This window comes from Varanus komodoensis, unplaced genomic scaffold (genome assembly GCF_004798865.1).
Source record: "Varanus komodoensis strain SLA01 unplaced genomic scaffold, ASM479886v1 scaffold135, whole genome shotgun sequence".
NCBI lineage: Eukaryota > Metazoa > Chordata > Lepidosauria > Squamata > Varanidae > Varanus > Varanus komodoensis.
The window spans coordinates 289,632-312,464 of record NW_025335391.1 but is presented as its reverse complement, the minus strand read 5'-3'; the positions used below and the strand labels follow the sequence as shown (position 1 = coordinate 312,464).

The 22,833-nt window shown below is 52.3% G+C and overlaps 1 protein-coding gene across 2 annotated transcripts in view; it reads left to right on the top strand.

Moving 5' to 3' along the window:
• The window catches only part of INTS3 (integrator complex subunit 3), a 68,654-nt gene that overhangs the window by 6,686 nt on the left and 39,135 nt on the right, over positions 1-22,833 (top strand). The window contains exons 2-8 of one of the 2 annotated variants that reach the window (XM_044422785.1): positions 4,093-4,176; positions 4,864-4,947; positions 11,446-11,559; positions 12,228-12,312; positions 15,396-15,462; positions 21,215-21,359; positions 22,363-22,492. In XM_044422785.1, coding sequence (XP_044278720.1) covers positions 4,093-4,176; positions 4,864-4,947; positions 11,446-11,559; positions 12,228-12,312; positions 15,396-15,462; positions 21,215-21,359; positions 22,363-22,492 — 709 coding nt within the window. Of the gene's footprint in view, positions 1-4,092; positions 4,177-4,863; positions 4,948-11,445; positions 11,560-12,227; positions 12,319-15,395; positions 15,463-21,214; positions 21,360-22,362; positions 22,493-22,833 lie in introns of both variants that reach the window. The other variant, XM_044422787.1, reaches the window with a different exon arrangement.

The window sequence follows — 22,833 nt, the reverse complement described above, 5'->3', positions numbered from 1 at the left end:
CTTGACACCCCACCGGGGAGGCATTCCCATGTCACACGGCTGGGAACTCGCCCAGGGCTTGGCCGTGCCTGTTTGAACCAGCCGGAGCAGCAGCGCGAGTCTCAGTTCCACACCATCTTCTCCCTAGTCACCCGCAGGCAGCAAATTTTTAGGGAGAACTGAGGCCCACACTGTCAATGTTTGGGGTCGGCCTTCTGCAGCTTGGTTCCATCGTAGGTTTTTGATGCCAGCTCCCAGCGGGTTTGGGATGGAGTATTGGGACTTACTGTCCCAAATGCTTGGAGGCCACCCGCTTTGGTCTTCGGCCCTTCCCACCAGTGGCATGGGCACCCCTGCAGCGCTCCTAAATTGAATTCAGCCCTTGTGCTAAAAAGAGGGTCTTCACTCGGGTGCTGGAGTCTTCCTAAATCCAGGAGCCAGTGACCGATGCCCGTAGCCAACAGGCCTTCGTCCCGGTCTCTTTGCTGCTGAAAACCTTGATGCTTGAACTAGAAATGTTGTGACCCAAGGCCAGGATCCAGCACAGTAGGATCTGTGCAGAAGGGAAATAGCAGCAGGAACAGCCTGGGTGATTGGTGGGGGGAAGAGGCACCTGGGTTGGAATGTGAGGTGTGGGGCTGTCTGGTCTTGCCCTGCTAGCAGAACGGATCTGGGTGCTTTTGGCTCTGGTTCTGAGTTTTCTAGCACAAGCATCTTTGGGGAACACGCCGGGGGGGGGGGTCCCCAGTCCAGAGGTCGGCACAGCCAGCCCTGAAACTGTGGTTGTGTTTTGTGCACAGGGGCGAGGTGTGAACTTTCTTGCAAACGTGATAATGTGGTTCCGTTTATCTGGGAGAGGCTTTGCCTTATTCCGTCTCTCCTGTGGATTTGACAAGTAGCTTTTGGCACCTCCTCTTTCCTCACCCTCAAGAGCCTGTAGGGGTTACTATAATGGTTTTATACGCGGGAAAAGAATGAAAACCGGCCGTGGCCAGGCACGGCAAGGTGATGCAGGGAAAATGGAAGCAGCTGAGAGTCCCTTGTGACTGTGGTCGCCTGCCTGGGGAGGGATGTAGTTGGTGAGCTGCACGGACTCTTCCTCCAGAGCACCATGTCCTGGCTTCAGCCTGTGCCACCAGGGGTATTAATGGGCTGCTGGATTTGCACATGCTGGGAATGGCTGGCTGTTCCTTGTGGATGTGGCAGCCAGTGAGGGCGCGGATGCTTCAGTCCCTGGGCGAGCCTTTTTGATTCTCCTTCAAAGGGACGAGAGTGTTTGCTTGGCTTGGAGGATGTGTGTGGTGCTGGGGGAACCCAATTATAGCTCTTCCTTGGGGGTTTCTGAGACAGAAGGATTGTGTGTGTGTGTGTGCTGTTCTCTCACACTTAGCTGTTGTAATTTAGAGGTATCAAAGGGACTGTGATTGAGAGCTGCTCTGTGGCAGCAGCAACATGGTCTGTGGGGAATGTCTGGGGCGAGACATAGTCCAAAGGCCTTGTGTTCTTTTTTCCCCCAACGCTTCCTTTCTTCCCCCCTCCCTCCTCCTCTCCCCGTGTGTGTGTGTGTGTGTGTGTGTGTGTGTGTGTGTGGTTTTTGCCTTTCTTTTTTTCCCAGAGAAAGAGAGAAAGCCTGGTTTGATTTGCAGTTACTGGCATCAAAAGGGGAAACAATTTCATTAATTCGTCATGCGTGTATACACCACAAATCTGCACATATTTAGCAGTCCCTTGAGGAGCTTCTTGGCTTGCTTGGGAAGGCTGGGGCTCGGATATCTGCTTGGCTGCCCACACCACCACCACCACCACCTTGCATTTATAGCGTTTTCGCCTCTTGTGAGGAACCCGAGGCAACTTAAATAGCTCCGTTTCAGCTCCGTTCCCAGCAGCAACCCTGTGAGGTAGGTTCATCTGAGAGGGGAATGACTGGCCCAAAGTCACCCAGCGAGCTTCTTGGCTGAGTGAGGACTAGATCTTGGATCTTCCAGGTCCCCAGTCCAGCGCTCTCACTGGCTCTTACCCTCCTGTCTAAACATGCACAGAATTGTGACTTTAGACATCAAAGACAGTCTGTTTTCAGAGTTCAGATTCTCTTTTCTTGTGGGGGTGGTACAAAAAACCGTCAGTTTTGATTTGGGAAGTATGCCTGTTGGCTAGGGAAGGTAGAGGAGATACTATGGGCAGGTGTAGCACCCAGTCTTGCGGGCCGTGTCTAGATCTGAACAGAAGCTGCCTTAGAAAGAGGTGCTGCTGTCACATTGTCAAGGGAGGCTTCCTTGGCGGAGGACTCAGCACAGGAGAGTGTGATCGGCCGGCAGCTCCGGGGCCAGAAGGCCTCTGCCATTTTTTAATTAAACGGCGCAGCTTGCTGCACCTGGCTGCAAGCAAAGAGCAGAAGCAGATGTTTGCGCTAATCCAAGCTTGCCCTGATAATGAAGGTGCAGAGATTAAAAGGGCAAGACCAGGTGTATGAGATGAGGTGGGCCCCTGTTCATGTTTCAATCCAAGACGGCAATGACACTGACAACAGCACCACACCTTCAGATCCAAGGGTGTTTCGTGCAACATGCTGGGCAGAAGCAGCCGGTCACATTCCTTGGGACAGGAGATCGGTGTCTCTCATTGGCAAAATTCCCTCTTTGACCATTAAGGTGGAGGGCCTCCATGCTTGACACGCTTACCCAGAAGTCACCGATTGAATGGGACACCTCCGAAGTAGAGGGACTCTGGCTGACACCTGTCATGTCGACAGAGCACGGCTTTTCCCCTGGGGAGGGCTGAAAGCCGGAAGTGCAGAATGGCCCATTCCTCAAGCCCAGTGATGCAGAGCTCCCCAGTGGCGCCCATCATTTCTGCAGGGATCTTAAGGATCTGTAATTGCAGAGCATCTCTGCTTTACAAGAGCATCTCGCCTCGAGCCTCAGTCAGCTGCTAATCTGGGGGCAGTTTGGAAACTGACGTAGAAGGAAAATCTGGGCAACTTCAGTTTTAAGGAAGGCCTTCCGGAGAGGCTCAGCAAAGCACACGAAAAGCGAAGTGCCTCATAGGCAAGGCAGCAGTGGCATTTTTTATTTAAAATGATCACAGGTCCCTAGTGCAGCTTCCAGCCTTTTGTCTCAGGGAGGTGTGTCTTCACCAGGAAGAACATGGGGCTATTGATGTGCTTCGCACCTCCACCCCCTTCCTGCAGATGCAGCTCCGGTGTTGTTGAAAGTGGGGGTGCTTGGCGTTCTCCGTCCCGATGGGCTGCTGAGTGTTTCCTGGCTCCCCGGCATAGTGAGGGTCTTGTGTCGGTGGCCTGCTCCTTCTTTGGCTGTGTTTGCGCAACGTCGCTGAGGGAGAAACAGAACAATCCCGAGCTCCTCTGCCCTCTGGCTGCCATCAGCTCCCTCTGAATCTCCCAACCCCACGCCAGTATCGCTTGCCCCTGAGGTGGATCCCAGAGCTGTGCTGCATGGCTGTTTTTCCGACCGAGACAAGAGTTTCTCATGTAGAGGCTCAACCCTCAGCATGCCTGGGGCGTGCAGGTAATTTCTGCCCCCACTGGGCAGGGACCCCAGTGGGACCCACGCCATGGGCTGTAACTGGGTTTGCACACCATGATGAGCTGTTTGAGGTGTGTGGGTGTTCTTAAGCTCTCCTTGGAGTTGTTTTCTGGGTTGTATAAACCTGTGCTTGTATGGGGTTTGCAGCATCACGTTTTATTCTTTTAAACTGTTTTTCTCTATTGTAAAATGGTTATTTATCTACTGCAATCGTGAACCACCCAGAGAGCCCCATGGGCTGATGCGGCAGGATAGACCTGCATGGAATTAAAAAAATTAAGTCACTTGGGGGCAATTTCTGATTGCTGGAGCCAATCGGGTGATTGGGGTTGCACAAAATGATGGGCCGTGTGCGGTGTGTGGCTTGTTACTCACACGCAACACGACAAGCCACTCTGAAGCAAACGTGGCTCAAAACTTGGCCTGTGTGTGAAACCAGCCATTGCCTCTGTTGTCGTATGTGCAGACATTCCAGTAAGGGTCCCTTGGACGTCCTGGGCCTAGCGGGCCATGCACGGCATGCTCCTCTTCCTCCCGTTCATCACAGTGGCTTTTGCCTTATCCATTTCAGAGGCTGGAAAGATGCATGGGGACCGTAACGTCCCTGACGGGTGGCGTCTCCGAGAGGGAAGCGAACGACGCCCTGAACGCTCACGTGAGTATCTCTCGCCTGGTGGGTCCTTTTTCAGAGCGCTCGGAAGAGCTTTGCCCCTCAGGTCAGAACCAGGAGTGCGGAATCTCTTTCTTGGGGCCAAGTCCAACCCATCGGGACCAGAGCGCTCCCGCTTTCCCACAACGGTATGTGGTTTCCCAGCTTTTGTGCGGTGTCCTCCCCGTGCCGAAAGTTTGCAGTGCTTTTCCGGAGGCTTAGCCAGGGGCAGTGTGAGTTCCGGGGGAGCAAACTCGGGCACATTAATGCTGAAATCTTCGGTGAAAGCTCAGGTCCTCAAGGGTGAGCTGGGGTTCTTCCCAGTGGGCAGTTGCTGGAGGATGTGGCGATGGATCCCATGTGGCCCCTGGACTAGAACGAAAAGCTCAGGCTACCCTGGCTCGGAGCTTCCTGTGAGCCAGGCACGAAGCCAGCTCTCTTCTTCCTCCCTGGAGTACTGGAGGACCCAGCATGCCCACGGGCCCATCTCGGTCGTGCCCCTTCTCTTCATAGACCCTGCCCTGGCACCTGGGTCTCCATATGTGCTGCAGGCCACTTTTAGCACCTTTCAACTCAGAAGGATGCCGTGGTGTCAGGACTCTCTCTGCCCCGGTTGTGGAGACCTGCCTGTGCCACCCTCTCTTTCCTTCATTCTCTTCCTCCGCCCTGATCTGTCTTCCCTTGCCCCTCCAGGTTTGCAAAGGTGCCCCCCAGCATGAGGAGATATGCCTGGGGCTCTTCACCCTCATCCTCCTGGAGCCCACCCAAGCGCAGAAGGTAAGGAGCCTCATCGGTCCCTCGCCCCCACCTTTGGGGGTGTCTGCTCTTCATTTCTCCCACCACAGCAGGCCAGCTCAGTCATCTACAGGCTGGTTCCGCCATTATGGTCCCCTTGGGAGGAGAATGTGTTCAAGTGAGGAGACCCCTTGGAGCAGTGAGGCCCCCAGAGGGTTACAGGAAGTGCTGTGCATCAGGGAGACTTGAAGGACTTGGCTGGTGGAAGAGCTCGCTTGGTTCTCTTCCTGGAGTGACAGAAACTGCTTTGGGACAATGGCCAAATTGCGGGGGGAACAGGGCTTCACGAAACCCACAGGCTTCACCCCGACTCCAGTCTTAGACAGAGATTGGCACTTTGAAGCCCTTAAAAGCATTAGCTGCGAGAGCAAGGCTTCCGCTGCACACCCCCATGCTGTCCTGCCCCACCTTATCCCTCCAGAATGCAGAATTTTCTGAAGTCCAATTCTGGGAGCGGAATTAGTTTTTCTCAGCAGTTGCCCGCTGCCGGCAGAAGCGGGGTTGCTGGCGGGAGTCATTTTGCCTGTTTTGCAAGGACCACCCTGGGATTATCCCACAGCCCTCCCTCCTGTGGTCTTTTCCTGTAACGCCCCGTCTGCTCCTCCTCCGTAAGAGTGGAATCCACAGCTGAAATAAAGATGCACTTCCTAGAGAGGAAGCCATTGTGGTGGAGGAAAGAATGATGAGAGCTCACACAGTTCTGACCTTTTGATCCTTGCCTGAAAACCAGCTTTGACCGAGTAGGAACACAGACCGGGGTAGAGACAGACAGTGTGGCAGTCACGGCCAGAGAGCTGCCCTGCTTCCGTGCATCCGTGGTATTTATGCATTTATAAAACCTGTATGCCGTCCATTACTTGTGTCTCTGGACGGCTTACAACATAAATCAGAATAAAATAGATAAATGGACTATTCCACGCTGGCTGCAATTAATAAATTGCAAACAATAAAATCCAATTTCCATTAAAACATATTAAAGTGTTGATTAAATTAAAAGGTCTTGACCTGGCGCCGGAAAACATAGAGTGACAGCACCAGGCGGACCTCCCTGGGGAGCACATTCCATCATCAGGGCGCCACCGCAGAGAAGGCCCTCCTCCGGGCGCTCTGTCTCCTAACGTCTTTCACAGTATTGCACTGTTTGCCTGGCACTGGTTACTTTGTGGTGGCATTCAGTTTGACTGGGTTCGCACGAAGACACATGCGCTGGTCACGAGTCACTCGGTCAGCATCATTAGCCTCGTGATACCCAAGCCCAGTAAGAGCAGGCGGCTGTCTTGCCTGACGAAGCGCCCTGAAACCTCTGTGAGGCCCATGCAGGCCGTCCCTCTTCCTTGTAATTGTGTGAGTGTGCCCTTTGTCTTCGTGCTTCCCCATCAAGACATGTCTTCTTAGCCGTGTCCTCCCTGTCCGTTGGAGGCAGCTGCCGCAGTGGCAGAGTCCCCCGGCTCTGAATGACTAACCAGGGTGACGAACAGGACCATGTGGCCCTGCCACGGAAGCAACGCGCAGCTTCATACTCTGGTGTTGCAGAGCTGGGGGAAACTCTCCCGTGGCAGTTTCTTTACTGCAGTCTGCCAACATTCCCTTTCAGAGGACCAGGTTGTGGCTTTGGATCACACCCCGGGTTGCCAAAGGATTGCTTGGGAATGGGACAGAAACATAGAAACAGAGCGAGTCCGAAGGGGTCTCCCAGGCCATCTAGACTGACCCCCAGCTCCAGCCGGCTCTGCTCTGCTCACGACATGCCCACCATGTGGACGTCCAGCCTATCCTTGAACACCCACACCGATGGGGCTTCAGCCACCTCCTGTGGAAACCTATTCCGCACCCTCGGGCTCCTGACTGTCAGGAAGTGCTTCCTGGCATCCAAATTGAACCCTGGTTCCCTGAGCTTTGCTCCATTGGAGCGTGTCCTGCCCTCCTCTGCAGGGGAGAATGGGTCTCTGCCCAGCTCCGTGTGACACCCCCTCACATACCCGTATGTTGCCAACAGATCCCCTCTGAGTCTCCTCTTCTCCAGGCTGCAGAGACCCAGTTCCCTCAGTCTCGCCTCATACCCACACAGAACTTCCTCATGCCATGTTATTTCTCTAGTGACTGTCAAGGGGGCTGTTTTACCTGACTGAGTGGCTTCTGTTTCCTGCCTTCCAGAGAATTTGCTCTGGGGAGCTCACTCTCCCCCCTGCGTTCCTTTGCCCTGCCTGTGAGCTGAACACTTGCCCCTGCATGCTTTCATTCCAGTCCAAAGCATGCAAATCGCTCTACGCCAGCTTGTTCCTCCTGGGATGCTGGTGGGCACCTGGGGTGACAGGTATTGGGAGGTGAGCCGTCAGCCCCTCTTTCTGAGCACTGCTTCCCCAGGCCCCCTGCTGTGTGTTGGCGATGCGTAAAAGGATGCTCCTCTCGGCTCCTTGGCTGCCGGATTTGTCTCGGCACAGCCAGCCTCTCCCTAAGCGTCTCAGGGACTTCCGCAAGTGGGGGAGTTGCCCCCTCCCCTCCTGCTCCCTCGACCCTCTGCGCACACAGGAAATTGGCTCCATCCACTAAGTGCCGTCCAGCTGTGCTCCGAGGTGCTCGGCTGTGTTGGACTTTCGAAGCGACAGCCGCCGTCGTGTGTGTGAGGTCACCACCTCCCCCGCTTGGCCGGCTCTGGCTTTTAATTAAAGCTCCCTTCCCAAACGGGAGGGAGAGCTTCTTCCCCCCCCCCCCCCCCCCCAGCCCCTGCTTTTATCTCCTATCCAGTGCTCAAAGTAGAAAGCCTCCAAGACACCTCCTCGTGTGCCTGTCTCTGGAGCCAGGGTGGCTGGCTGCCCCCTTCTGATTTATTCATTCCAACGGCGCATCTCTCAGGCTGTGTTCCTTTTCCGTTAATAAAACGGGGAGCGTTAGTCGGATTTCTTGCAGTGCATCGTGGAACTAAGCATTGAGTAACGGCTGCTCTTGAGTACGGCAGAAGCCCTGGAGTCCTCTGCTCCCTTTCCCTTCTTGTAAAACGGGAAGCCGGTCTTCCTCAGACTCTTTTTTCAAGCTTTCCCCACACTCTGAGGCCTTCTGGAAATTTTTGACTGCATCTTCCACTCCTCTTGACCATTGGCCATGCTGGCTGCAGATGACGGGAGGTGGAGGCAGCTGCGTTGCACCAGGTTCGGGAGGCTGTCTTAGGCCCAAACTCTGCTGTTATGCAGCCTGGGCACCTCTAAGGGGAATAAATGCAGGCTCCTCCGGCCAGCTCCTGCCTGTCTTCCTAGTCTTATTCTCCGTAAGCCTCCTGGACCACGAGCCTTTTGTGGGTCGTGTTGGTGCTACCGTAGTCCTCCCGTTTCGTAAGAGCAAGCAGAAGGAGAAGGAAGCGGCAAGCCTGGGTGTTCTCAGGAGGACAAAATATATATTAATGGAGATGGGCTTCCCTGCAGACGCAGAAAAAAACACAATCTGGGTGTTTTTTTGGGGTGGCGTGGCTTTCTCTGGAAAATGCCACAGCCAATGTGCAATGTCAAACGGGAGCATTCCACACCTCAGCATTTTGTTGGAAGTCTTCTATAAAGCAACAGCAACAATTGCAGTGGGAATCGACTGCAGAATTTACTTTTCAGTTAAAGTTTTTTTTTTTAAATCAAAGCAAGTGTGGCCTAGTGGTTAAGAGCACGGGACTGGAACTCAGGCGATCCGGGTTCGAGTCCCCGCTTGGCCATGGAGCCGACTGGGTGACTTTGGGCCAGTCACAGGCTCTCAGCCCAACCTACCTCACAGGGTTGTTGTTGTTGTGGGGATAAGATGGAGGAGGAGGAGGATGTCAGCTGCCTTGAGCCCTTTGTAGGAAAAAGGCAGGATCTAAATCGAAAAATATGCATCTCAGCCTCTCCAGAAAATGAAATGCAAAACCAGAAACCTTGTACTCCTGCCATGACCGTTCTGACCCTTTGAGACCTCTAGAGCATTCATTAAAAAGAGTGTGTTCAAGCATGCACAGAGTGCTTTTTCTTAGAGCAACTGCTTCTGCATCCCCACCTGCTGCCTGGCTTCCTGTGCCTAGAAGACCTTCTGCTCCCTGTCAAACAGCTTTGGGAGCCCCTCGGGGGGCGAAGCGCCCTGGCTGTCACTTCGTCGCACCGTGACGGTTGTTTTGGGGCCGGGGCCTGCCCTCCAGCCTGCGCGCACACGCTTCTGTTTAGCATTAGCAAAGGACTTGAAAGGGCAAGCCGAGCAGCCGCCGGGTGGCATGTGGACGGAAACTGGAGCCCAGCATTTTTAATCAAAGAGCTCTTCCAGGGCCTCCTTAACCTCTTCAAGGGAAAAGCCGGAGAGCAAATCTGTTCTGTCCGGAACAGCGTGGCATTCAGCAGCACCAATTAGCATGAACGGAAGGAAGAGTGAGCCAAGCCTTCCTGATTCCTTGACCTACGCACACACCTCGCAGGGCAGGGGAAGTGAGGAGGAGAAGCCAGAAGCTCGTTTTCCTTCCTCCGCTCCCTCTGTGGCTCGCGTGCGCAGGCTTCCAGAAAACACTTGTTCATGCGGCCACTTGGCACGCCTCCCCTTTCCAGAGCCTGCCTCTGCATGTGGGCCCCTGGTTTTCACTCCTACATTGGATGGCCAGTGAGGAAGAGAACCAAGGGGCAAAATCCGACACGCAGTTTTGACTCCATTCCCTGCTAATCCTTTCAGGCTGTAGAGGGAGGCTGGGGGTCCCCTGTGTATGCAGAGTTCCAGTCACCTTAAAATTCCCAGCTCCAGCACAGAGGACTTTTAAATTCTTTCAGAAGGGGACGGCAGAGGATGAGGTGGCTGGATGGAGTGGACTCTGGGGGATGGTGGAGGACAGGAAGGCCTGGAGGAATGTTGTCCGTGGGGTCACGATGGGTCGGACACGACTTGGCGACTCACAACAACAACAAGTAGCCAATGGATCTGGCTTCTTAGAAGTTGGAATTGCCCTCCCTGTGATACAGCGAAGCCATACTTGCCGGCCTCCCAAGACACAGCCCCTGCCACGGAGCTCCTTCGGGGTCTGCCCTGTAGCAAGGCCGACGGGACAAGCATCCGAAGGAGCCTGCCCCACAGCTCCCGCCCTCTGCCTACCATCTCTGCAGGCCATATTCAGTGTGTGCCAACACCAAAGCGGTGTTTTATCCTCATCAATAGCATGCTTATTGTGACTTTCAAGAATCAGAACAAAACCGACAGCAAAATAAACAGAAGTACAGCAAGTTGAAGTAAAAGCATTAGTTTTCCTTCCTGCAATGTGAAGGAACCTACTCAAATGGATGCCTGTGTTATGTACCTCAATATATAGCATTTAGAGCAAAATCTATAACTATTCTAAGGGTTCCTTGTGTGTCGACTTCAGCAAAGGCAGCCCAGCTACCCGTAAATGTATCCCTTTGTGGATTTACGCTTAAAAAAAAAAAATCAAAAGCCTCTTTGAGTCCTCAACCTGTTGTGTTCTCAAAGGTGGCCGTGTGTCCTTCCAGTTGTAATTTTAGTCTTGTAACTATCAAAAAGGGTGAGGAAAACCCATTTATCTCAACCTTGCCTTATGCTCCAAGTGATGAGTAGTTAAGAAAAACACTTGGGGCTTGTAAATATTAAAGGACTTTCCGTCCCAAAGTTCCGTATTGTTCCCTCCTTTGAAAGAAGCACGTGCTGGATATTGCCAGAACACACGGGTTCGAGGAGTAGCAGCCGTACTGCTCCACCGATGGTTGACTGATTTAGAGACACTCCTATTAGAAGGGCGTCGAGGCTACGGGTGCTACTGCAAGCTTCAACCACGTGGAGACTTTTAAATTAAATGTAGTTTAATACATTTTGAAGCAAAGTAACTTTAGAAAAAATAACTCAGTGCATTTTAAAGCAAAGCAGTTTTGCAGGGCTGTTGCCTAGGGCTTCCTTAGTACGCCTGGGAAGTTTTAGATGCCTTGATAGCCACAAGGGCAAGAGCCTGCTCTGTGGTGGCACTCTGGCTCTGGAATCGGCTCCCCAGGGAGGTTTGCCTGGCGCCTCTTTTGTGTTCTTTTCTGCCAGGCAGAGACCTTTTTATTCACCCAATAGTTTAATTGCTAAGATGAGTTTACTGTTTTTAAAATTTTGCTTTATAACCCACTACTGTGCTCTTTATTATGTCTCTGTTGAGATAAAATTGAGGTCTTGTGAGTTTTGTAGTGGTTTTCGGATTTTATTGTTATATAATCTGTTGATTTTAATATTACTTTTTACCGAGCACTTTTAAACATTGTAACCCATTCAGGGAGCCTTATTGACTAATGTGGCAAGATGAAAATCCAGTACATATATATGTTTTATACTCTTAACGCTGTGGAGAGATGATAAAGCAGATGCACACACATTCTCTTACTGTGGATACAAAGGGTTTGTGTGCCATCTTTCAGTCACTGCTGCTTGTGTCTTTGTCCTCGCACAGCATTTCGCTGACCCTTCTGCCCCTTAATAATAGTTTTTCTCCACTCCCTGGCACAGTGTTACCGGGACCTGGCCCTGGTGAGCCGAGATGGCATGAACACGGTGTTGAACAAGATGAACCAGATTCTCATGGAGAAGTACCTGAAGTTGCAGGACACGTGTCGTACTCAGGTGTGTGTGTATTGAAGAAGAAAAAGGGGATCGGACAGGAAGCCGGGTTAGAGCTGCAGCGATTCTAAGCTAGCGAGCAGCATTCCCCTTGAGCACAGCTGTGAAGGCTACGATTGTGTCTGTTCGGCATGTGGGATTCTGCAATTCGAACAACCGCTGCAGCATGGCTTAATTTGGCACGCTTAATCTAATAAGTAGCTCGGATGATGGTAGTGGGGATGACTACTGCTTCTACATCATGGCATTTATATCCTGCCTTTTTTCCTATTGTGAGGAACTCTTTGAGGAGAGGAGAGGAGAGGAGACTCATGTAAGGCAATAGGAGGGATTGGTGGACGGGCTTCTTCCCTTCACTTTGCATCATCCATGATGGAGTTACGCCACGTGGACATGGTTTTTATCATCACAGCAGAAATGCCCGTGGCTGTTTCAGCGGTTTTTTTCCCCCGCAGCTGTGTGTGAGTGCTAGAAACTTTCTGCTGTTTGACTTTTTCAAACAAGGAAACAGAGATTGACAGGATTTCTCGTTAGAGGCTGTGTCTTGAGTCACAGTACCTGAGAATAATGACTGACAAGAGGGGCCCTGGGGAGACACGGCAAGCGGGGTCTGGCTTGGGACGTGCGTCTGAACGGGCTTTGACTCCTCCGCTCTCTTCCCCCCTCTTTAGTTTGTTTGGCTGCTGCGGGAGATGGTGAGGAGCGGCATCCTTGGCATCGATGGGATCTGCATGACCTTCATGAAGCAGATTGCAGGTGGGGGTTTTGGGGTACTCCTGCTGGGGTGGCCCAGGAAGGCCTTTTCGTCTCACAGAGTCCCCTTCTGGCTACCTTGGGCCCAACTCAGGCCTGATCTTCCCATGTTACACTGACAAGAGGGACGTGGGTCCTAAGACTGCCCCATGTCATGTAGCATTTTGGGGTCGACCTGGAGCTGGGCCAGACTATCAAGGCATCCAGATCATGGGGGTTGAGCCTCTTCCCTGTCGGCTCCTGGCTTCCTGCCTCCACCCACCAATTACTCTCTGCTTTCCTAGCTGTTATATGTCTCCCCCTTTCTAAAAGATTTCTCTTGTTTTCAACAAATGTGCCAGTGTTTTTGGTATTTTGGCCCCTCTCCCTTTCCCATTGGCCCGCCCCACCATTGGAATGCACCCCACCCCCCAAAGTTTCTTCCAGATGAAATTTGGCCTTCAGGCTGGAGCCAAGGCTGATGGGAGCTTTAGTCCAACAGGCATCTGGAGGGCCACCAGCTGGGGAAGGCTTCCTTGTGATGTGGAGTCTTTTTATATTATTTATTTATTTATATTGCGATTTATATCCTGCCTTTTTCCTACAAAGGGCTCAAGGCAGCTTACATCATCTCTCCTCCTCCATCTTATCCCCACAACAACCACCCTGTGAGGTAGGCTGGGCCAAGAGGCTGTGACTGGCCCAAAGTCACCCAGCTGTCTCCATGGCCGAGCGGGGACTCGAACCCGGATCGCCTGAGTCCCAGTCCCAGGCTCTCAACCACGACGCCACACTGGCTTCTCTTTTGAGCTTGAGAGTGGCTGAGCTTTCTGGTGCAAGCCCAGCACCCACCAATCCCAGCCTTCTAAGTGTCATCTGCCTTCCCCTGCTCCGCTGCCCCAGGTTTTATCCGTGCTGGTGGTGCTGTTTGCCACTGAGCCTCCTGTGTCCCTCTCACTGACCTACCCAGGCACATTAAAAGGCACATGGGGTCCTGTGGCAATGTGCTGCCCAGGGACCAGGTTTCCAGCAGCTATGGGAAGCTTGGGTTTAATTGAGCAAAGCTGCTTTCAACCAGAGCCAGGCAGAGCTGGGAGCGGAAGAAACTGCTGGAGTCCTGCTGTTTTTCCTGCAAAGCAGCCCTGAGCCGAATCCATGGCACAATTAGCAACACAATGTACAAAACGCCAGGTTAAAGAAAGGACCGCAAATGTTAGGCATGCTTGCTCTGGGTTTATTTAAAACATCCCCGTTGTCTTTGCTGCCTAATTTAAGGACAATGACCATTACACTGAGGCTTTGTTCTATTAAAAAATAACAACTGAAAAGGAGATCCGTAGCTTTTTAATATAGTGCTCTTGCGAAATGGTTTATCCAGTGTTGCCAATATAGAACACTGTCCGATTTTAGCAAATGGCCTATCTATAAACTATTTCGTAATATTGTAGGACAGGTTTTTTTGTTCCTGTTTTCAAAAGACATTCCGTAAGACTGGAATGTTTTAAAAGATTTGTTTTTCATGTTGCTTGAGTAGTTTCTCCATATTTTACTTAGGAGTGGCTTAGGATTCATTTCTCTACTGTGTTGTGTGACTCTTTCCCTGAACCCTAGTCCTGTTTGAGCCCGGGAATCTGCCTTGAGAGAAGGTTAGGAGACGGCCTCTCTCTGCACATTCAGAAATAAGAGAGATCTGAAACGGCAAGATGGTCCATGGTGCAGATTTTTGTATCCTATTGCAAATTTATGGCTTTTATCCCCATCTGAGGAGCTTGGTGTGCAGCACAGGCCCCCTCAGTGTGTTGTCTTCCAGATGTGTTGGATTATAACTAGTATGTGCTATGGTTGAAGGGGGACGTTGGGAGTTATCAGCAGGATGGAAGAAAATATTTTTTAAATAAGTTTTATTTGAGATTATAATCCTAAAAAACAAAGAAAAACTACAAACAACATCCATCATCAAAAACATCAAGCCCGCAGGGTCAGCCCCCACACCCTTCTTTTTCCATTTATGATAACTTAAAAATGTATTTAAATCTATGCAAAGTCCTGTTTCTCTAGCCAATAATAAAAAGAGCCCCAAGTTTGAGAAGTCACTATCTTCCTTCTCCTTCAATGATAAAGTCAATCTATCCATTTCTGCACAGTCCAGGATCTTTTTTAGAATCAGTTCGTCGGAGGGTAGTTCTTCACTTTAGGATGGAAGAGAATATTGTGTGGAATCATTTTACTTCTGATCTGCCCAGGTAATTGTGTTCATAATTTCCTGGAAAAGCTATAGCAAGTTCCCAAGTATACTTGCACATTTTTAAAAATGTGCACTTTAGCACTTCCATCTGCTGGGGGAAAGCGCACAATTTTAACCAGAAACTGTGCACCCAATTGAACACATTCTCAAGCTGTAGCAGGAGTTCTCTGGTAGAAACTGGAAGCAGAAGGAATTTGCCTGTAATCACTCTTTGGTTGAGCAGTAGGAATTTACAACACTCAGCTCTTCTTCTTATTAACCCTGTGTAGTGACAAATTGACCTCGCATGCCATTGGACAAATAACCCCATGCCTTGCTTGGGTCCCATAGCTGGAGCATCAGATCTCATTCCTGCCGTGTCCCCTAAGTAAAATGCCCATTTAATCATACAAAACGTGTAAAGGGTCAAGGTTGTGCATATTTTTAGCCGGCCTGGTTGAGTCTGCTTGTTCCAGCAGAAACAGAATTGTGCAGATTTTCTGACTCTTACGGGGAAGGGCTGCAGCCTGGTGGCTGGACACAGGCTCAGCCGGCTGTCGTCCCGGGTTCAACACCAGTGAAACTGGTTAAGCTCCCACCTGAAAGTCAGAGTCAACAATACTGGTTGGTAGAAGGCAACTTCCCATATTCCCGTCTTTTGTGTCAGTGAGGACTAGTCCCGTTGTTAGCCTCAAAGCTTGCAAGGATCGAACACAGAAAGCTGTGTTCAGATGTATTCAGGCAAGGAGGCTGGGAAGCAGCCATAGAGTCCTCTTTTCAGGGGTGTATGTTTTGGTGGAAAGGAACGAAAGCCATTTATGCTCCCAGCTTCCTGGCAGGGGAAGACAGCCGGTCTTTCAGCCTCTGTGTTGCATGTTTGCAGGTGGAGATGTGACGGCGAAGAACATCTGGCTGGCAGAGAATATCCTGGACATGCTTACAGAGCAGAGGTAGGTGCGGCTGGCGGAGCAGTTACTTTGCAGGCGGGTTCCGTGCTGCCTTGGCAGGGCCAGGAAACAGCGGAGGGCTGCTGCCAGTCAGGGTTAGGCGAAATGGCGAGCCAGTTCCTTCACTCCTGTGTTGAAGGGCCGCTGCTGGCAGTTCCCAAGGAGCTGCTTTCCGCTGACATCAGGGCAGTAGAGGGAGGCCGGCCAAGGCGTGTTCTGGTGGGCTGGCTGATTGTTTCCGTTGGGAGGCTGCTTTTATCCAAGGAGCCCAAGGTGGGCTGCATGGTCCCCTTCCTCTCTGTTTTAGCCTCACAGCAACCCTGCGATGTAGACCAGGCAGAAAGTCGGTAACTCAAAGGCACCAGGGAGCTTTCTGGCCAAGGGGGGACTCCAACTCCTCTTGCCCTGTTTAAGTCCAACTTTCTAGCCACTCTGCCCCCTGCATTGGCTTTCCAAGTGCCCGGCTGCCTCATACTTCAGGTATCTAGTCAAAACACAGAGCGATCGAAGTCTGTTTCCAGGTCCCTTTCCTGCCACATTTGACGGTGCCTCTGAGCGCCACTCACAGAGCCTTGAATGTGGTCGCTCACAGGGAGCAGTCGTGGTGTTGTGTTTCCCTCGATCCTTGGGTTTGGTTGCCGCCTGGGCGGGCCTCTGCCACACGCATTCTGCACAGGTGTGGTGGGCGCAAGGGACACCTGTGCAGAAGTCGGCCAGGCCTCCTCCTCCTCAGGTGTCTTTGGCAGAATCCATTCCCTGAAATAGCTCTGACCTTGCAGACCGTGTCGGGAGGGGCTTCTGCATCCTTTAATTGGTAACAAACAGATGCCTGAAATTGTAGCCATCACGGGCAGTCTCATGATTTCTGTTCCTTCCAGCCGTCTCCTCCGATTTGCAAAAGGTCGCTGATTGTCACAGCAGTTTCTCTTTAAAATTGGTTGTTGTTGTGGCCAGCAAGCACACCACTGAGGCATCACTGGGCCTCCCACTCCGGGCTCCCTGTGCTCCTGTTTGCTTTCCTGGCTGGGCATAGTACAGTCCTGGCACACTGCCTCGCACTGCCATCTAGTGCTCCTCCCTAGAGCCGGTCCGTTTTGCACGGTGGGAAGCGCCATGGCTCCTCCACTTCCCTTGTGTCCTCACAGTGCCGTCCAGCTGAGCTCTTTTGGGTGGCGCAGGGCCTGCGACACTCTGGCCCGCAACGGATCCTGTCGCACCATCTGCAGCTCGCTGTGGCGACTTTGCCCAGCCCTTCGGGGATAAAATCGCCCAGATTCGCCCCGAGCCGGACTCCACAGTTCGTAGGGTTTTAGAGCGGGAAGTGTCCAGAGTGCCGCCTGGTCCGGGTTTAGCGGATGAGGTTCCATTCTGGCAGCCTGAAGAAGTGGACGAGGTGCTTGGATTGGTTCAGCCTGCTGCTTGTCTGTTCAACTCTCGTCCTTCATGGCTGCCCATCGGAGCCAAAAGCGGGATATGTACCTGAGTCCAGGAGGTCATCAACGCCTCTCTGAGGGAGGGCCGGGTCCCTGCCCCTTTGAAGGAGGCGGTGATCAAGCCTGTCCTGAAGAGGGTGACTCTGGACCCAGAGATAGCTGCCAACTATAGGCCAGTGGCTGATATCCCAATTTTGGGCAAACTGCTTGAGCGGGTGGTGGTGAGACAACTTCAGGTGCTCTTGGAGGAAGCTGACCATCTATTTATTTATTTAAAGCATTTTTATGCCGCCCTCTTTGCAACAGCCTCGGGGCGGCTTACAAAGCAAATAAATGTTGAATAAATTTTAAAAATCCAGATGCATCTCTGCAGAGCTATAAAACCAATAAATAAAAACAGCAATTAACAGTTAAAATATCATTTAAAAAGGTCTTGGCCTGGCGCCGAAAAACAAACCCATTTCAATCTGGCTTCAGGTCTGGCTGTGGAACTGAATCTGCCTTGGTCGCCCTGTATGATGACCTGGGCAGGGAGAGAGATGGGGGAGTGCGTCCCTGTTGGTTCTCCTGGACCTCTCAGCGGCCTTTGATACCATCGACCATGGCCGGGTTGGGAGTTGGAGGCACTGCTTTTTTACATGTACATGAAACCGGTAGGAGGAGTCATCCGGAGGTCTGGGCTGCGGAGTCATCAGTATGCTGATGGTACCCAGCGCCACCTCTTTTTTACATCTAGTCCAGGTGAGGCAGTGGCTGTCCTTAACCGGTGCCTGACCAGGGTAATGAGTTGGATGAGTGCCAATAAATGGAGGCTTAATCCAGACAAGATGGAGGTCTTGTGGGCAGGCGGTTCAGTCTTCTGAGTAAGTGACTTTAGCCCCGTCCCGGACGGGGTTGCACTCCCCCTAAAGGACAGGGTGTGCAGCTTGGGGGTGCTCCTTGACTCAGAGCTGTCCCTGGAGTCTCGGGCGAGGAGTGCTTTCCTTCAACTCCACCTGGTCCACCAACGGCGCCCTTACTTGGACGAGCATTGCCTAGCAGTGGTGACCCATGCGCTGGTAACTTCCCGATTGGACTACTGCAAAGCACTCCACGTGGGGCTGCCCTTGAAGACAGTCCAGATAATTCAGTTGGTTCAGCATAGAGCTGCCAGGATGTTAACAGGGACTGGCTGGTATTCACATATAACGCAGGTCCTCTATCGGTTACGCGGGCTGCCAGTTGAAGTCCAGGCCAAATTTAAGGTGCTGGTGATGACCTACAAAGCCCTAAACAGCTTGGGTCCGAGATAACTGAATGAGCGCCTTCTTCTCTATGTGCCCCCCACCCCTTGAGATCTGAGGTGGAGACCCCGCTCCGGGAGCCCTCCTTGAAGGAGGTTAGAAAGGTGGCTACCCAGAGGAGAGCCTTCTCTGTGGTGGCACCCCAACTGTGGAATACACAACCCAGAGAGGTTCAAGTGGCACCTGCGCTTTACTCTTTTCGGTGTCAGGCAAAACCCTATTTATTTTCCCATTATTTTAATGTTTGGTGTTTTTAACTGGGGCTTTTATTATCTTGAGTTGCCGGATGCTGTGCTTGTTTCGCTTTATTTTATTTGTTCTTCTTTTGTAAGCTGTCTTGAGATGTCAGTGGTGGATGGGTTAGAAAAGCTTTAAAATAAATAAGGCTGCAGATCCTTGCTTTCTGCCCACAAGATGTGCAGAGCCTTGTGTATCCATTCACAAGTTTCATTTTAGGTTTTGGTCCAGCAGTGGGAATTTTATCCTGTAATTCTGCCTCTGGAATACATTCCTAAAGATGATAATGATAATTAATGTTGAAGTCTAGTGCAAGGACAGACTAAACAGTTTTAGCTGTTCAGATAAGTTTAATAAATTAGCACGAGCTTTTGTGGGTTACAACCCACTTCATCAGGTGCTAAAGGTGGGATTGGAGGCTTGGAGTCTGAAAAGGCTGTTGAACAGTTAGGTCTTTGTTCAGCCGTTCAACCTTGTGGGAACAGGTGTAAGCCACAAGGTCTGCTAAGGATTTTTTTAACATAGGTCGAAACTCTGTGGCTGTAGAGCGGTGTAGAAATGAAAATTAATAATAGCCCCTGTTAAGGCAGGGACTAGAATTCTAACCTAAGAAAACTCAAGCTGCTTTTTCTGGACAACTAACTAAGTCAGTGTCTTTTTGGTACAATTAGCAGATGGGGAATTGTGCAGGTGCTCGCTACCTCCTTTACCTGCTCAGGTTTCTGAGCCTTTACCCACCTTTCTCCTAGTGGTCGGAAGGTTCTTTAAATGCTTTAAGAGGCAAGACAGCGTGCATTCCCAAGAGAGCAGGTTCTGTTCATGAGGTCCACTTCTCACCTGAGCCAGATAGCGTCCAGTAGGTGGTAACACTTTCCCCTCCAAACACACATTATCCTTCCTTTTGGGGGGGGTGCCATCTCCCCTGCTCCATCCCTGTGGAAACCCCCGTTGGGGAAGCCCAAACCCCCCCCCCCCCCCCGTGCACAAAGCAAGACCTTGGTCCTCTTTGCAATTCGCGTTGAGTGTCAGCCGCGATCCAGGCGAGTTGCACCAGGTACGAGTTGCACCTGGTGGCAGGTGAGTGACCGGCCCAGCTGCATAAAAACAGTTCTCCAAGAGCAAGGCGCTTTGGGGAGCGAGAGGATTTCACTGGGGTGGGCAGCATGGAAGCCAAGGATTCAACTGAGTGGCACATTTTTAAAAGGGCCTCTCTCCTCTTCGAACACTAGCTGCTCTAACTGAGAACAGAAGCAGTGGGTGAAGGAGCCGGCGAGCCAAGCCCAGCTGGTTGCCATCCGTGGCCTGCTGTGACCCGAACGGCTCTAACCTGCATCACTCGCAGATACATTAATTCTGCACTAGCAGAAGAGGGTCCTTTGAGTGCCCCCGAAGCCTTTTCATCTCCGTCTCGGGCCCCCTGCTTCGCTCACTCTTGCCTGTACACCTGCTGTGCAGTACTGTGTAACTCCGGGAGGTTGCACCCCATTCAGTTCGTGGGTCAAATTCCATGTCGATCACTCGTTCCGAGGAACAGGGCCCACGAACCTTTCAGCGCAACATGCTCGACACAGAATCTTGCATGGAGGAGTCACTTTGGACTGTGTTCTTCAGTATTTCTTCACATTTGGAAAAAGGGAGGAAGACAAAATTCTCCCTGCATGTACTAAAGTGGTGCTTCAGGTAGAAAAATGTAGCACAGCCCTCTTGCAGCGCTAGTTTTCTGTGTGCATGGAAGATTTTTTGAAAGAGATGGAGAACATTCCGTCTGTCTGTCTCTCTCTCTCTCTCTCTCTCTCTCTCTCTCTCTGTCTCAACCCACACACATCCACCTCTTCTCCATCTTTGATCTAAAGCTTCTCATTCTGCATCCTATGCTAACTAACTCGTATGCGGAGCGCTTTGCAGCCACCAAACCTCTCCCTTTTTTCTTTCTGGTTCCTCTCCCTCCCTCCCTGTTTCCTTTTCACAAGGGAATGTCGGCACCCACCTTTTACTCACGTTGGAGCTTGAGTGGAGCTCCTTCTCCTTGTACAGAAAAGTAGTTGGCCATAACTGTGAGCTGACAAGAGCGTTTTTTCCTGCTTGGATCCTGGGACAGGGATGAAGAGCCGGAGGAGGAATGGCTATTTTTATTCCGCATGTGCACCCATGAGGCCTGCATTCCATTTTGGCAGAGCTCTTGGGCTGCATGCCAGTAGGAGGTGGATTCAAAGGTGGCAGCGCATCTCAGCTTATGGCTTTTCCCCTGGGAACTAAACCTCAGCTGAGCTGCTGCACCCTTTCAAAATGGGAAGAAACAGAGAAACGAAGCGAGGCAGAAGGGGCCTCCCGAGCCATCTAGTCTGACCCCCGGCTCCAGCCGGTTCCGCTCACGACATGCGATATGCCCACCATGTGCATGTCCAGCCTATCCTTGAAGACCCGCACCGATGGGGCCTCACCCACCTCCCGTGGAAGCCCATCCCACACCCTCGGGGTCCTAACTGTCGGGAAGAACCAGCACAAAAGATGGGCATCCACCCGAGGACTCGTGGTTGGGGTGGCCGGGCGAGCGGGAGGGCCCAGGGCCAGGGATGTGCTCCTCCGAGGAGCCCTGGCAGGTGGGGCTTGCCTCCCTCCCTCTCTTTTTCGACATCACGCGTCCGGACCGTGGAGTTCCAGCGCCGGGAGCAGCGCTTGGTGTCAGTGGCTCACAGAGCCACGTGGCTGGGAGGGTGAACGCGTGCCTTTGCGTGGCGCATTTGCGTGGCGCGCGCACGCTAAGCCGCCACGTGGCGCCTGTCCCTCCCTCCTTCCCTCCAGGGAGTGGGTGCTGAAGAGCGCCATGCTGATCGCCATGTCCGTGTACACCTACCTGCGCCTCATCGTCGACCACCACGGCTCCCCCCCGCTGCAGGCGCTGCGGCAGAAGGAGGTGGATTTTTGCATCTCTCTGCTCCGTGACCGGGTAAGGCTGCCCTCGTTCTCCCTCTTTCCCCCTCAAGCGCCTCTCGCTGTTAAGGGCCGTTCTTCCCCAGGCCTCCGGCCAGCCTCTCCCGTCACTGTGGACGTCCACATTCCTCTCACCTGCAGGGCGTGGTGGTGGTGGGTGCTGAGTCTGGGCGGGGGGTCCCTTGGGTGCCGCCTGGGAGAGGTGGGCCTCCCCTTTTTTATCCCACAGGCGGTAGCCATCCGGACCCACTTTCTGTCAGGGGGTTCAGTGAACGGTGTATTTTAAAGTATTTTGACCATGCTTTCTCGAGGTGCAGAACCAAATTTAGCTGTGCTCCAGGAGGGCGGTGGGAAGCTTCTGTGTCCCGTCAGCCTCTCGGGCCGGCCTCTCCTCTCGCCTGCACCCCTGCTTCCCTGGGCCTTTGCTCAAGAGGGGACGGGCCCTTCCGAGCCTCCGTCTCCTTAGCTGAGCAGCGTGTGGCGCTTCCGCCGCACTTCCTCTGCTGGCAGGGACTGGTGCGCATGCTTGTGTGCCCTGCCCAGCCATCTTCCCCGGGAGCCTGTTCCCTGGTAAAGCCCCCGCATCCCTTGCCAGGAGAGCCCACAGACCAGCTCGCGGGTGGCGAGCATCTCCTCAGCCTCGCTCGCAGCGGCAGCCGTGTGCGGCGAGAGCTGACACATGCCCCCAGGATGCTGCCAGCATCCAGAATTAGGCCAGAATTGGCATGCGTGTGAGAGGCAAAGCCGCTGAGCTTTTGGGCAGGCCGCCAAGGCAGAGAAGAGCGGAGAGGAAAGGGTCAGCAACCAACTTTCTTGCTTGTAGTGCCGCTTTTGTAGAAGCGGCTCTCTTGGGAGGGGGTTCCCATCTGCCCCAGCAAAGACCTTTCCAGTGTTGGGGATGAGTTGTCTTAGACTTGGCAAAATGGTTAGCGATGGCCTGTTTCCTGTGTGTCGCTATTGCTGTGCCCAAAACCAATAATGACTGCTCCATCTCTTCCCCATCCTTCTTTCCCCACAAGTTTATGGATTGCTTCATGATTGGCCGAGATTTAGTGAGGCTCCTGCAGAACGTTGCTAGGATACCTGAGTTTGAGCAGCTCTGGAAGGACATTATCCACAACCCACAGGCTCTGAGCCCGCAGTTCACAGGTAGGTGAAGCAGCTGGCTGAGCCCTGGGGCACACTGTGGACTAGGCACATGAGGAGGCAGTACTTGGCTCTGGAAAGCTATCGTGCTCTCGTTCCTTGCTTAGAAAAGCTGGATTCTGTGGCCTTCACAATGTATGTAAATTTGTACAGCTCTCATTTCGTTCTGTTCTGCTCCTCCTCTAAAAAAAAAAAATTCTGATTTTGCTTGTGGGTGAGGCCATGCAGGGCACCAAATCCCTCCATAATTTCCCCCCCTCTAACCAGTGGGAATCTTCTTTGCCCAGAGGTTCAGCAAACAATGCTAATGGGCATGAAATGGGTTTGGGGAATGTGTTTTTCTT